Source organism: Pezoporus wallicus, unplaced genomic scaffold (assembly GCF_028554395.1).
Source record: "Pezoporus wallicus isolate ANWC-B61680 ecotype Strahan unplaced genomic scaffold, APGP_CSIRO_Pwel_v1 scaffold_7392, whole genome shotgun sequence".
NCBI lineage: Eukaryota > Metazoa > Chordata > Aves > Psittaciformes > Psittacidae > Pezoporus > Pezoporus wallicus.
In genome coordinates this window covers 376,434-390,504 of record NW_026639923.1, presented here as the reverse complement: position 1 = coordinate 390,504, position 14,071 = coordinate 376,434, and the positions used below count along the sequence as shown (strand labels likewise).

The window sequence follows — 14,071 nt, the reverse complement described above, 5'->3', positions numbered from 1 at the left end:
AAACAGCCATAATGGTGGTAGCAAGGGCAAGCCTGGTACTATTCTATTGCAATGTTTGCTCTGGCCAGTCAAGATACAAGCAGCAGCTAACTGAATTACTAGAGATCATTACACACATCAATACTGCCTTGCTGGCCTCAGCTCTTGTCTGCCTTTGCTAAATGCCAGCCGACACACACACTGCAGGTTCTGCCAGCTCAGCAAACGCAGCACACTACAAATGCAGCTTCAGGAAAGCTCCGTTCCAGAAGCCAAAAGAGTCTGTGAAGAATGTAGTGTAAAACAGCATCTATGCTGATCTCGGATTACATTATAGATACTGACCTTCTGATACTGCTCCTCATTCATCTGCAGCGCAAGGAGGAAGTCTGCATGCTGTAAGAGAGACGTGCACCTGTATTTATGGCACAGATAAAGCAATTTTACAGCTTCTACGCTCTTTTACATTACCTCAGATTTAGAAACCACCATAAAAAGCTCCCTGTCTGCTTACACCACCACTCAGCCCATCCTTCCAATCCATTAAGCTATTTATGATTCAGCTAAAACAGATGGGAGATGCGAAGGATCAGGAACAAAGACCTGAATTCTGTATTACGGGGAGCTGCTGGTTCAGGTTTCCATGGGCAGAGATGATCTCGCCCAATGGACCCCTCCAGAGAAAGCCCCAAGGAACATTAGCTTTGTGATTAAAAGGAGACACTATCCATCTGCCTGAAAGACAAGGATCTTTAAGAAAGGACTGTAGGTGCAGAGCTGTGAATCCAGTCTTTCCTCAGACTAGAGGAGAAGACAACACAACAGTGGGTGTTGCAGTGTTCTGCCTTGAAACACACGGCCCTCAGCACAGAACAAGATGACCTGGAGACACAGGACTGCCAACCTGTGGAAGGCAGAGCGAGTGGACAGACTGCCTTGGGCCTGGTCATTATTCACCACCAACACTGAGCTGCAATTACAAGGCCTCAAAAGCAGCAGAGAAGCCTGCTACCAATTAGAGGAGGAGTTAGCAGAGCTTTTCCTGCTTCATCCCAATAAAAGTCCAGAGCAGTGTTTGCAAAAGCAGCAGATGTATAGTTGAGAAAATAAGAAATTCTGTGCTTGTTTTTTTTCCTTCAAAAATCAGTAATTTGGGAAGAGTCATACACGTAATAGGTAGCAAAAGGGCAAAGGTAGTGTCTGAATTGCTCCAAGAGGCAGATTTCCATGTTTAGGGCCAAAACTTTTATAACAGTTGAAGTTGTTTGCACCATGAGATCAAAGCAGCTCCTATCACTCACCTCTGCCATCTCTTTCACTTTCTGCTCATAGAATTCCTGCTCCCGTAGCACCAGTGGGAGAAGGGAGCACTTGTCATAGGACCTCCAGTGCCGCCTCTTGTTCTCCAGGAAGAACATGCGCTTCTTAATTTTCACATCCCCTAAAGCAGAGTTAAAGGCACAATGAAATGGGATGGAGCAGCCAGAACTATGCTTAAATCCTTCTTTTTCCACGCATCACACTCAGCATCTCAAGCAGCACTGTACCAAGCAGAGGTACTAAGGAATACCTCCAAAACTGATGGCAGACATTGACAGAAGCATCTCTGTTTTGGGAAAGCATCCCTCTTAAAGAACAGGGCTTTCTGCTGCAAGCCAGTTCTGCTTACCACAAGGATGTGGAGAGCACAACACATACCACTTGCTATTTACCTTGCTCAAATTTGAAGTCTATATATGAATACTGATTCATCTCTTTCTTCCTTTTCCGTTTCCCACTGGTTTCGGTAGACAGCTCCTGCCATTTTTTGATAGCATCTGAAAAGGCCTAGAAAACAAGAGACAGACTTAAATCCTGTGCTCCCGGAAGAAAGCAAAACCACAGACTTCACATCAAATCAAAGCACAGTACAAACATGTGCATGATGCTGATCCAAAACTGGAAAGCCAGACACCCCATACAGGGGCAAATATAGCTCTTCACTTTGCTCACCTTACCGCATTATGTACTCATAAAGCGATCGTTCCATAAATGCAAACCAGCTGAATGATACTTCACACCACCTATTGTGTAAAGCTATTTCAACTCCATCTGGTGTCCCCTTTGATGCAATGGAGCCGGGTTGGCTTTTTTTATTGTTGTTGGGTTTTGCTTTTCAGTTAAAAAAAGGAAGCTCAAATACTCAATCGAGCAAGTGAAGGGACAAGGGATTTTTGTTTAAGACCTGGATAGCAGAGAAAGAAGCTCCACCAAGAGGAGGATATCAGAGCAGATCCAAGTCAAATGCTTGAAGCCACATTTACATTCAGTGTGCTGATACATATACCAAGTGTCTCTGCAGCTTCATTACACTGACACTCTTCTACAGGGAACAGACCTCATAGCAGCCTTCTAGTATCTGAAGGGGGCTTATAAGGATGCTGGGGAGGGACTCTTCATTAGGGACTGTAGTGACAGGACAAGGGGTAACGGGTTAAAACTGAAACAGGGGAAGTTTAGATTGGATATAAGGAGGAAGTTCTTTACTGTGAGGGTGCTGAGGCACTGGAATGGGTTGCCCAGGGAAGTTGTGAATGCTCCATCCCTGGCGGTGTTCAGGGGCAGGTTGGAGAGAGCCTTGGGTGCCATGGTTTAGTGTGAGGTGTCCCTGCCCATGGCAGGGGGGTTGGAATTGGATGATCTTAAGGTCCTTTCCAACCCTAACTATTCTACGATTCTATGATTCTAATACAGGACTCATTCCACAAGTCATCATAAAAAGAACTAGGACAGGGAAATTGGGACTTCTTTTCAATTCCATGCAGTCAGTTAACTAATAGCAGCAGTTAACCGTTAAATGTTTGAAGATTTAGCTAAAAGTCTAGGTTTTACTGACAATTATATGACACTTCAGCAGCAATGTGTGGGAACACCTCTCAGTTTAATGCATCACCTACCATCAACTAGCCAGTTCTATCAGAGAGAAGTAAAACCTTCCTGCAGCATCCTGTCTGCCCAATATATTTTGCAAGTCTCTTCTAAATGGATTAATAAGTCTTAAAAGGAAAGGAAGAGCATTAAAAAAACCCATAACCACACGCTAGCAGATGGTACAGTGAGGCAAAAGACACAGCACTGCTCTGCAGAGATGAGGGGTAACCCTAGGAATGGAAAGAGACTTGAGCCGGAGAACCTTTCGTGTGATTGCATAGTGTCCCTTCAGTTCACGTAGTGCCCACTTAATGTCTTGGCTGCTGAGCATTTTGAAGTCTGCCATAAGGAGGTCAGCTGCCTGAATAAAGCACCGCTGATCGAGTGGGGCGAGCTTGAAGAAGTCAAAGTAGTCCACTTTAGGCACCTAGGGAGAGAATGCAAAACATGTAAGAAGGCTGCTGTAACCACACACAAGGACACCACAAACCACTCTTTCAGCTATCAGGACCTTCTGCAAGACCAGCCCAAGTTCAGGTGACATGGCACCCAGTTCTGAGCATCTACCTAAGCATCAGCTCAGAGCACAGCATGGGTGTGAAGCCTACTGATCTATGCGCTCGTGTGGGTAACTTGCCCCGAGCTGCACCATGCAGCAGCTCTGCTCCTAGTAGGACCCACACCACATAGTTTAAAGCCATTGTGCATGGCTGCATGAGACTGCTCAGAGAGGGTACATTTAGGTTACTATAAAGCCATCTTTATTGGCTTGAGGTTGAGGGATGCTTCCAAGAGTAGAAAGAGTTGAATACCCGTTCAGTGTTTCTCTCTTAGGCCACACACAGCTATTTTGATACACTCAAAGCAGCTCAGAGAGAATGTTTTGTCAAATGGACTGTATAACAAATGAATCCATAGAAAAACCAAGAAGCAGGCTGAAGGGCAATGCCCGAGGCCACACAGGAGAGGCACAAGGGCCAAGTCTACTTCATGTGACAGAATCCCCATGGAATTCTTGTATCAGTGATTACAATGAACACTTCAGATGGGGTGGCTGACAGGCAGGCAGGGCAAAGGGTCTTAAAGAGCAGCCTTGGTGCAGCTACGCAACCACAAACCAGGAGAGTCTTCGAAGCCATCTTGCAAGCAACTATCACTACTTAACACTGTCTTAAATGCACCCAAAGGCTTCCTATGAAAGCAAAGCTCAACCAGGCACCCTACAAATATGTACTAATAAAAGCAGACATCCCAAGCTCCACTCAGGTTGAATGGACTGGACGAGAGGCATGCTGCAGATGAGGATACTCTCACTTGCCTTTGTCTCATCTTGGCTGGGAAGCAGGCTGCTGCTGGGATTTAAAACCACTCTGCCTTCCTTCTTTGGGTAATCTGGATTCTCCAGAAGGAAGTTACAAAGCCTGAAAAGAGAAATAGGGTTACTTGAGGGCCTGGGAGCTCAGGGTCTGATTTTCAGTATCTTATTATGAAGCTGGGCAGGCAAGTCCCAGCCTGCCCTGTAAGAACCAAGGAAGGTCCTAGACTGGAGCAAACTGCAAGCAAATGCCTTAGACTTAGGTAAAGAATGTTTGTTTGGCTGTATGACTGCAAAGGGAAAGCAGAGATTTGCCTTCCAGCAATTAAATCCATATACATGAAGCCTGTATGGGTGAGCTGCTAACCAACCTACATCTTTTTCCATGGCAGAGGTGAACAATCAGGATTCCTTCCTCACTCCCACCCATGTGAAGTGGTACCTGGACTAAGAGTTAAGGTTAACTAACTTTCTGCTACTCTGGAATTCACATGAAGACCGTACAAGAAAGAAGTCCCAGCATCAGCAGCATCAACTGAAACCTGTAGCTAACACAAATGCATCTATGGCAAAAGCAGCATGCAAACCCTCACAAAACCCAGGAAAGGCTGATGCCTTCCTCAAGGAAAGGTTACAGATTCAAACTGGAATTAGAGCTTCCAGTCTTGATCTACTTCCAAACAGAGCAGAGACAGAAACACGTTTAAACTGTGTGACCATACAGTATGTACTCTGAATACAGGTTTCATTGTAATAAAAGCTTGAAATCACACCAGATTCTGCAGCTTCCACTAGAAAGTGCTCTAATGAGAACAGCATTCAGAAAACGATCACTAAAACTTGCTGAAAGCAACTGCACACCAGCCTGTGAAGGCAGGAGACCTGAGCTCCTATCACAAACAATCCTAACTGGCAGGTAAATGGAGTTTCTGGCTTAGGAAAGACTCTAACAAGCAGAATACCCCATTGCTGGAGAGCCACAAATACTTTAGAAGCCCTTTTGAACGGGAAGCTTGCTGGAGGCTGTCTGAAGCAGGCTTTCACTGCTTATTCTCCACCATCACTACCGGGTGATGTGCTGGCTGGGTCAAGTAACAGAATCTGTTCCTCAGTTTCCCCAGCTGCAGAATAATATGCTTTATAAAGAGCTTGGACAAGCATTAGCATTTGTAAAACCTGTTGAATGAGAAGGTGCAAGGCTGCAGCAAGGACATAATTGCAGCTAATTCACATTCCTGATGTCAGAAATCAGTCCCTCATTAAGAAACCTGGACTGGTTTGAAGCATTAACCCACTATCAAGGCATGATTACTTTAGCCCTGCTTTCACATTCAAAGCAGAGGCACTTCTTTCTGGTTAATCAGGTATTGACAGATTGAGCCAGAAGCTTTTGACTGAGCGTGAATGCTTCTGCACACAAAAGCTGAATGGATGATACCCTGCTAAGAGCAGCTCCCACATCTTATCTTCCACATCAGCTGAAAGCTTTTTATGATGATCAGCTTGGAAAACAACAAAATATCTTGGCACTGAGCATTTATCAGATCCCAGCTCTCCCCCTTGGCATCCTTTTGGTCAAAGGTAATTGTTTTAATCCAACAACACAGAAACCTCAAGGAGCTCAAACACGAGGGTATCAGCTGGGGCTCAGTCAGGATGCATCTGAACTGTTCTGCTTGTTGCCATCTCGATGCTTGGGATTCCCAGAGACGTTAACCTTCAGTGTCTGACAATTAGGGAAGTGGGTCCCAGCACACAATGCACGCACACTTGCAGCACTGTTCATTAGTATCTGCACCACAGGACACAGAGCCACTTAAAAGCCTCATCCCTGCCCAAACCCAGCCACCCTTATTTATTGTATTTCAAGCCTGATTCGGCTTGACACACCATGGACATCAAAGGGACCCTGCCAGCGAGGCTGACCAGTGCTTTGACCCATTTGTTCTCACACAAAAGATGCAGGGGCAACTCAAAAAGCTGGTTGGGTTAAAGGGATAAAAATATGGGGAAGAAATCTTTATCATCCAGTGAGTGGGTAACGTGCCGCTGAGCAGACACTGTAGATGGCCTACAGGGAAGCCTGTAAGCACCTTTTCATCTCACTGGGTCTGTGGCACACAATGGGAGACATTTCAGGAGCAGAAGGGAAGGAACACATTGAGACTGACAGATGCTGATACTGTGATTTAATTCCATCAGGCTTCACTAAATCGCCCCAGGACACAATAACAAGTTGACAAGTGAGAGGCTCCTGCAGCCAGATGTGCAACTTCAGCAGCCCCATTGCTCCAAGGAATGGCTCTACTAGGTCTTCTATGCACAACCATCTACAATGAGGTGCACAAGTATGTGGTATGGGCACCCAAAAGTTTCTCTCCTGCTGACAATACCACCACTGCAGGGAAAGCACTTCAGAAAGACAAGAAAGAAGTTAGCTTCTTCCTAGCCAAGAAGCCCTACTTTGGACACACACCAGCACAAAGGCAGCAGAATAGGCAATCTATGCCCAATGGATTGGATCATCCTAATTTCCTTGCCAGTTTACTTATTTATGGTCCAATAACTAATTCCAAGCCTCACGCACTTAAATGCTGCTTAATTAGTGCCCTAGTTAATGGGAAAGGGGCCTTGGAGTAATACAAGAGAGGGAATACTCTGGCAACCAACACCTATTCTTCATTCTTGTATCACACAATAACTAGTTTCAACATGTTTGAGATAGCAGTGACAGCTGTAGAGACCAAAACGCAGAGAGAGGGACCACCAAGCATCAGACACAAGTGATTTACTTCAAATCCCTCTCCCCTCTGTGCTGCTGGTGCCAACACAAGTAGGAAAGCATGTCTTCAGCCTCTCTTCCATTCCTTTTATTGCCCTTCTTGGCTCCTGTTTCTGCTCAGCTTGACCAAAATCAGTCCCTTAACAGGTATCTAGAGCCAATCCTCCCAGCCCTTAAATGTGTTTGGTCTATTCTAGCTGCAACAAGGGATGCGAGAGAACTCAAACAGTACCACTGCTACCGGCTTAAACGCAGGGCACAAAAGCCACCATGGTGACAATAAATAAGGGAGTCCAAACCAGTGTCATCTTTACCTGGAAAAAGCCAAAACCCAGTGAAATTAAGAAGCAGGAAACTCTTCTCCAACTCAAAAGTCAGCAATCCACCTTCTTACTATGTTTTACAGAAGTCATCTCAATACCTTAATCCTGACACTCACCCTTTTTAAGAGGCCTAGTAACAGTAAAGAACTGATATGTAATCTTTAAATAATGATCTTAAAAGCAGAGAAGCTACAGCACAAATGTAAGAATTAAAGAGATTTTAAGAAAAGCTCTATGAGAAGGAAAAATCCCAACAAATTCCCTGCTCTTTGGCACCATCTCCACAGTGCTGCCTCCCAGCCTGGCTACGCTTTAGAACAGTGTGGGGAAATGGGAACGTGACTATAGCCAGCCTGTTGTACAATGCACCCTGGCTCTTAGCTCTGTACTTACACATTTAAGTCACAGCAGTTCCTGATGATGATGAGCTCTTCAATGTAGTCCTCCTTCACATCGGGGAATCTTGCTTCCTACAGTAGGAAAAGCTACAGGTTACAGAGGTATTAGAGGAGCTGTACAGCACAACCTAGTGAACAGCACTAAAGACACAGATTTATGGGTGTACCTATCACACTCATGAGACAAGGGCCAAAACAGGTTTCAAGAGACCACTTCTATCCATCCAACATGGATACTGCAAGGTGCTGGCTTCCCTTTGCTCCACAGGATGATTGCTAACACCTCTTTCTCCCAAGAAGGATACGGGTAGTGAGATTAGGCATGAGCAGCTGGCCTAACAAGTGATTCAGGCTCGATGGAAAGAGGCAAGGCATGTAGGTATGATCTACAACACAAGAAAAGCTAATATTTACCTTCAGACAGAAGATTAAGGAGTTCCAGACTGTGTGCTGAAATGCAACATTCCAAAGCCAAAGGAAAAAACCCAACAATACGTATAACCCACCTGAAAGTACCCAGACACATTAGCAACAAGATCAGACCAGACAACAAACCTTCCCTGGCATTTCTGTGCAAGCTTTCCCAGCATTAGCCATGTAGCAAAGAGCACCCACTGCTGCTCTCCTGATGGGTTTCTGTACAGGTGTTGCAACTATTGCACCAGATGGATTCTGCTTTGCAAGACTGGACTGGTCAGGGTTGTCAAGCAACTCCTACAATGCAAAAGTATCTACTTCCCCATCTCAAACCAAGTCACTCATCCACAAGGTCTGCCTTGGAAAGAACTGAATTTTGGTGGACTGGTACTTGAACCCCAGCTGTCCCAGATAGAATGAGATACAGGATGTGGAGGGAAGACTTGGAGGGGATGGGAGTGGTGGTGTAAGACACAGATGCAGTGAAATACATTTTATTGCAAAATAAGTATTCATAAGGTATCACAGAGATCTTTCCTCCCTAGCAATCAAGGGGAGGAGTGTGCATTGGAGGGGAAAACACAGAAATGTGAAGCTGCACCATGCCTTTGTTTTGTTTTTAAGTATACAGAAGCTTCTGAGCATCCCAAAGGTGAAGGAATACCCTTCCTGATGGTTCCATTCCTGTGGTTAGTGCCCCTCAAGCTCAGCTGCACAGGCAGAGTCAGAAAGGACTGGGTGGAGTTAACTTCTAAGAGTCTTCATGCTGCTTACCCAGTAATCCCTCAGTGCTACTGCCTGGAAATCCACACTGCAAGGGCAGCCATCACCCCCTGAGCACCATGGTGACTTTAACAAAGCCATGGATCACACTGCTTTAGGAGAGGCAGCTGAAAGCAGCCACGGCTCTCAGCCATGTGTTTCTAAGCCTTCTCTACCTCACCTTCTATCCCTCTGCCAGTGTTCAGTGTCTCTTTTGCTCCTTTAGCTCCACATCCATTCCTAAGCAGCCCTATAGTGTTGGGTTAGGAATCAGACAAGAACAAACTAGCAGAACCAAGAAGGCAGTAGCCTTTAAGACAGGTCCTGTTATTTCACCCCACTGCACCCTTGAGACCCTGCCATCAACTCTGCTGAATCTCTCTGGCCAAGAACCCATCCCAGAGCAAACAGTGCCCTCAAGATTCCCATCCTCTCAACACTCCTGTTAGTCTTTCAAAGCAGAGTTTCCCAAGACGGTTCCTTGCCTGCTCCTCACCTGTTGCATAGCTGAGTCTCTGCCAAAACGAAGAGGATTTGCAGCTGAAGTCAACAGGGCTGTGCTTTGAGCATGTGAAACACTACACACCTTGAAAAACCTGTCTGGGAATACCACGGGCACAGAAGGCAAACAAGCCCTGGGAATACTCACTGTCTCTCTGATGAGCTGCGCGGTGAGGTCCTGGTCCTGCCCAGCAGCTCCTTGCTCTGGAACGTTACTAGAGCCAAGCTCCTGGCAGCCCTGTGCAGGGAATGCTGGACCTGGCTGTTCATTGTCTACGGCTGCCTGTGGACCTGTTTCTTCTGGTGGATGTGCTGGCTGGGGTGAAGCAGGACCTGGAATCCCATCCTGCTGTGGTTCAGGTCGCGGGAAGGCCGGCCCAGGAGCCTTCTCTCCATATGCCCTTAAAGATCCTGGGTCTGCTTCAGGCTGCCCTTGCTGAGGAGCACAACTATTTACTACAGCATGTGGCTCCCCTTCCGATGGCTGGGCGTGCGGATGATCCAGCTGGCTGTCCTCATGGATCTCCTGCTCTGCAGGACCCGCATCAGCTGTTTCTCTGAGGTTTTGCTCCAGCTCCAAGTCCTCTCCCTGGGTTTCTACCTTTTCTTCCTGTTGTGGTGGAAAGTCTGAATCCTCCAGAATAATGATTTCTTTGTCTGTGGGCTGTGGGCTTGTAGTTATTGCTGGAAGCAAGCTTGGACCAGGCTCCTGGTTACTTGTAAGTTCAAACCCAGGGCCATTAAGCTCTGATGATCTGGGCTGTTGCAATGCAAAGTTCATATTCTTATCCTTGCTTGGTCCAGCACTGCTCTCCACCACATGGTTATCCTGGTCTCTCTGGCCAGACTGAGTTGGGATCACATCTTCAGGATATGTGCTCCTCAAGAGCTCAACAGCACTTTTAGATCCTCTTTCACCCACAGCGTTTGCACACTGCCATTGAGCAGCAGGTCTGATGACATTGGGACGTGGAAGCTGCTGATGCTTTGGGGTCTAAAATGAAGACAGACAAGAGTAAGTAAGCAGGAGCTCTTGTCTGCATGGCAGACCCCTTGCTCCAGGTGATCTTTTGAATCTAATCAGATTTCTGATGGGAAACAGATGAAGTCTGTTTAGCAAAGTCCTTAATAAGGCACAAAACTGCAACCTACATACCCTTGTTGCACTGAATTCCAGCCTCAGACTATCCCCAGGTGCTAAGAGAACATTAGGCAGAACTGGGCATGCACAGGACTTTCAGAGTGGAATAATCTCCTACACTCACCTCAGCTCCCATTTCCCTCCCATTAGAACAGTCTGGGAAGGAGGAACTAACTGCTGGCATGTTTGCATTCTTACTGATATATCTCAACAGCCAGAAAACAAAGCTCAAAGCATTAATCTCTGGTCTTGTTCTTGCCTCTGGCAGACAGGCTGCTGTATGCCAACAGGCTCAATATTCTCTGCTACCGTTTCCAACTAAGAAATAGAAAGGTCAACTTTGGAACCCAGTTTCTCAATGCCTCTGGTTAATTCAACATAAAAGTGGAATATATTCTTCATATAGCTTAGATATGAAGTTAGACACTTAATCTATGTAAGCTAAAGCCTTTGGCCCTCCTCTCCGAGGCTGCCTGTGCCAGTGGAAAGGTTATAGGTGATACAGGTGGGCTGGCTTTGTAAATATGCAAAAATATAAGCGACTGCAACAGCCCAACAAGAATCTGGATAGAATAAAGGGATCTAAAGCACACAAAGCCAAACAAGGCATGGTTTGAAAACCTGCCTCTGAAGGAACATCCCATCCTTTTATGAAGCGCTCCATCTTTCTGGATCTCAACAGATAGCTTCACAGATGCTACAGCCTTTGTTAATTAGAACTTTAAATACAACAGAGTTTAATAGTCTAGATCTCCCCTCCTGTGCCCAAAATATGATTAAACAGAGCCAGCAAAACGCCATCATTTCAGCATCCATTTCAGACATCCTAAGTAAATTACCATAACTGGACCAGACTCTCAAAGGAACACATCAGATATTCACAGGAGAGCTGGCTATAAAGGCCATGAATAAAGCAGGGCAAGTACAAGAATGACAAATTACCTCCTCCAAGATGACTACATCATCGTCATCTTCCTCACGCTGCTGCTCCGCTGGTGCTTCCAGCAGGAAAGGTAATTCTTCATCCGAGGAATCCAACGTCAGGATGCCTTCGTACCTGCCATCCATCCAATCTGTGGGACACATGAAGTCAGCTATTTGCTCAAGGTAAATAACTGAAACCACGGGGCACAGGCACTGATACATCTCAAAAAGCAAATCCGCACGTCTGCATTGTGGCAACAGGGAGGAAGCGCTCGGAGCACTCTGCAAGTGCAGTCGTGGCACAGTTACAGCCTCTCCTGCCTCCCTCAGCCCCTCTGAGCACAACCCCTGCACAAACTACAGCTCACCACAACAGCGCATGCATGAAACACTCACTGACACTTAGGCAGAGCTCCTTCTATTCCAAACCTCAGGACAAGTCAAGCTGCTGCAAAATGCATCCTGAACACGCTATGCACAGACTGCTTCCCAGTTTTTGCATAGAATTCCTGAACTTTCAGTAATTCAGAGAAGATACATTTTCTTTAATTAATGTGCGGTGCATTCTAGAGGAGACAGAAGCTCCTCTATGTAACCCTGCTTCGGAAAGGATGTGATTTTGCAGGAGTCTGCAAGGCTGAGATAGTGCTCCTGGCTGTGGATGCTGAAGGTACCCTGCTATTAAATGACAAGCCTGTCCCTCAAGGCTTGTCAAGAATGGAATACAGATACTACTGAATAGAGCTGCTGGAATTGTAGAATTCCTTTGGGTTGGAAAGGACCTTAAGATCATCCAGTTCCAACCCCTGCCACGGGGAGGGACCCCTTCCACTAGAGCAGCTTGCTCCAAGCCCCTGTGCCCAACCTGGCCTCAAACACTGCCAGGGATGGGGCAGCCACAGCTTCTCTGGGCATCCTGTGCCAGCGCCTCAGCACCCTCACAGGGGAGAGCTTCTTCTTTAGATGCAACATAAATCTCCCCTGTTTCAGTTTGAACCCATCACCCCTGGTCCTGTCCGTACAGTCCCTGATGAAGAGCTCCTCTCTGGCATCCTTGTAGGCCTCCTTCAGATACTGGAAGGCTGCTATGAGGTCTCCACGCAGCTTCTCTCCTCAGGGCTGAATGCAGGAGAGACAATCAAGGCAGAAACAGAGGGTTTCTGTACTGCAGAGACGGCATACAACCACGCTTTCCCTATGATCTGACACATCATTTTGGCTTATGCTTTAGCATACGTATTCATGAGCATCCATTTATCACCTTTCAGGCATACACAGAAAGCATCATTCTGCATTCCACTCTTGGAGGAATGGGTGCCAACGCACATAGCCCGACGTGGATAGGAATGCAGAGCCAGCCTCTCTCCTCTGAGGTCCTCAGAAGGGTGGAACACCAGAAGCCCCTCATCTCTACATGGTGTTCCCAAGAAGTTCACAATCTGCCTTGAGGCAGTACAACACGAGAAAGGCAAGAGCCAAATATTTTGCATGTCTGCATGAAAGGAAAGACTTTTCAGTGGGTGGCTGTGAAGGAAGTGTAACAGAGCAGCGAATGACACGGCAAAACAGACCACCAGCAGCTTCCCCTTAACAGCACTCTTCCCAGTTTAGCATCGAGGAGCCCTGCTGCTTGCAAGCTGAGTTTTCACAAAGAGCACTTCAGGAAGACACACAGAGCAGTACTCACCTTTCCCTCTGCGACTCTGGAAGCTGTTCAAGTTAATGGCTTCTTCATTTCCATCCCCCTCTGCCATTTTAAGGAGCTGTACTCAGAAGTGTCAGTGTTCAGGTGCAGTCAGGCTCACGCGAGGAGCTACAAGACAAAGTAAAGCCAGAAGAGCATAAGGCAAGCTCAGCAGCATCCTAATCCGGCTTTCCCAAGACCAAAGTGCCAAAACTCTGGGGGCTCTCCTGGCTCCCCATGCACAGCCTCTCCATAAATGCCACCTCTGAATGCTTCTGTTACTTCCTGTCCTCACAGTTAAGACAGCCAACTGAGGGGCAACCCGAGTGCAATCAGGTCCAAGAAGCCTCTTTGGAGAAGACACAAAGGTGCCTTGTAGCTATGCAGTTGCATAAAGGGGTGGATGGGGAGGTGCAATTCTGTCCAGCCAGCATTCCAACCCTCCCCAGCTGTGCATCTCCTGCTTCCAAGAAGTCAAAACCCTGATGCATCAACTCACAGCGGTACTTCTGCCACCATCTAACCATGAGGAGCAAAAGCCACTTGCCTGAGCTGCCACAGGGCAACACCACATAAGCCTGCATCTCAGATGTACCGGTTGGTGTCATTACAACCATCCCCATAAAGTCCTACCATGCACAAGTGTTGCAGAAGCACCAGCACTGAGGTGGAACAGCCGTTATTATGGGTCAGATCCGACAGCTCTGCTGCTTAAGGTCCTTTCCAACCCTAACTATTCTATGATTCTATGAGGAGCAGGACCATGAAGTGCTGACCATTGATGAAATGGAGACACCAGCATCACTCCCTTGCGTACTGCCAGGCCGAGGCACAACTTCAGAGGGACCAGAGATGCTTTGAGCTCACTACCATGATGCCCATGTTGTTGGCACGTCTGAAGGGAGCTGCAGCCCTGGCAGGGCAGTGTAGAAGTG

At 46.8% G+C, this 14,071-nt stretch overlaps 1 protein-coding gene across 1 annotated transcript in view; it reads right to left on the bottom strand.

Moving 5' to 3' along the window:
* Positions 1-14,071, bottom strand: part of RNF216 (ring finger protein 216) — a 72,099-nt gene that overhangs the window by 49,864 nt on the left and 8,164 nt on the right. The window contains exons 2-10 of the mRNA XM_057416837.1: positions 13,140-13,265; positions 11,471-11,601; positions 9,536-10,381; positions 7,703-7,779; positions 4,208-4,310; positions 3,152-3,316; positions 1,692-1,806; positions 1,281-1,420; positions 325-375 (exon numbers count right to left, since the gene is read on the bottom strand). Coding sequence (XP_057272820.1) covers positions 325-375; positions 1,281-1,420; positions 1,692-1,806; positions 3,152-3,316; positions 4,208-4,310; positions 7,703-7,779; positions 9,536-10,381; positions 11,471-11,601; positions 13,140-13,206 — 1,695 coding nt within the window. The 5' untranslated portion in view covers positions 13,207-13,265. The remainder of the gene's footprint in view (positions 1-324; positions 376-1,280; positions 1,421-1,691; positions 1,807-3,151; positions 3,317-4,207; positions 4,311-7,702; positions 7,780-9,535; positions 10,382-11,470; positions 11,602-13,139; positions 13,266-14,071) is intronic.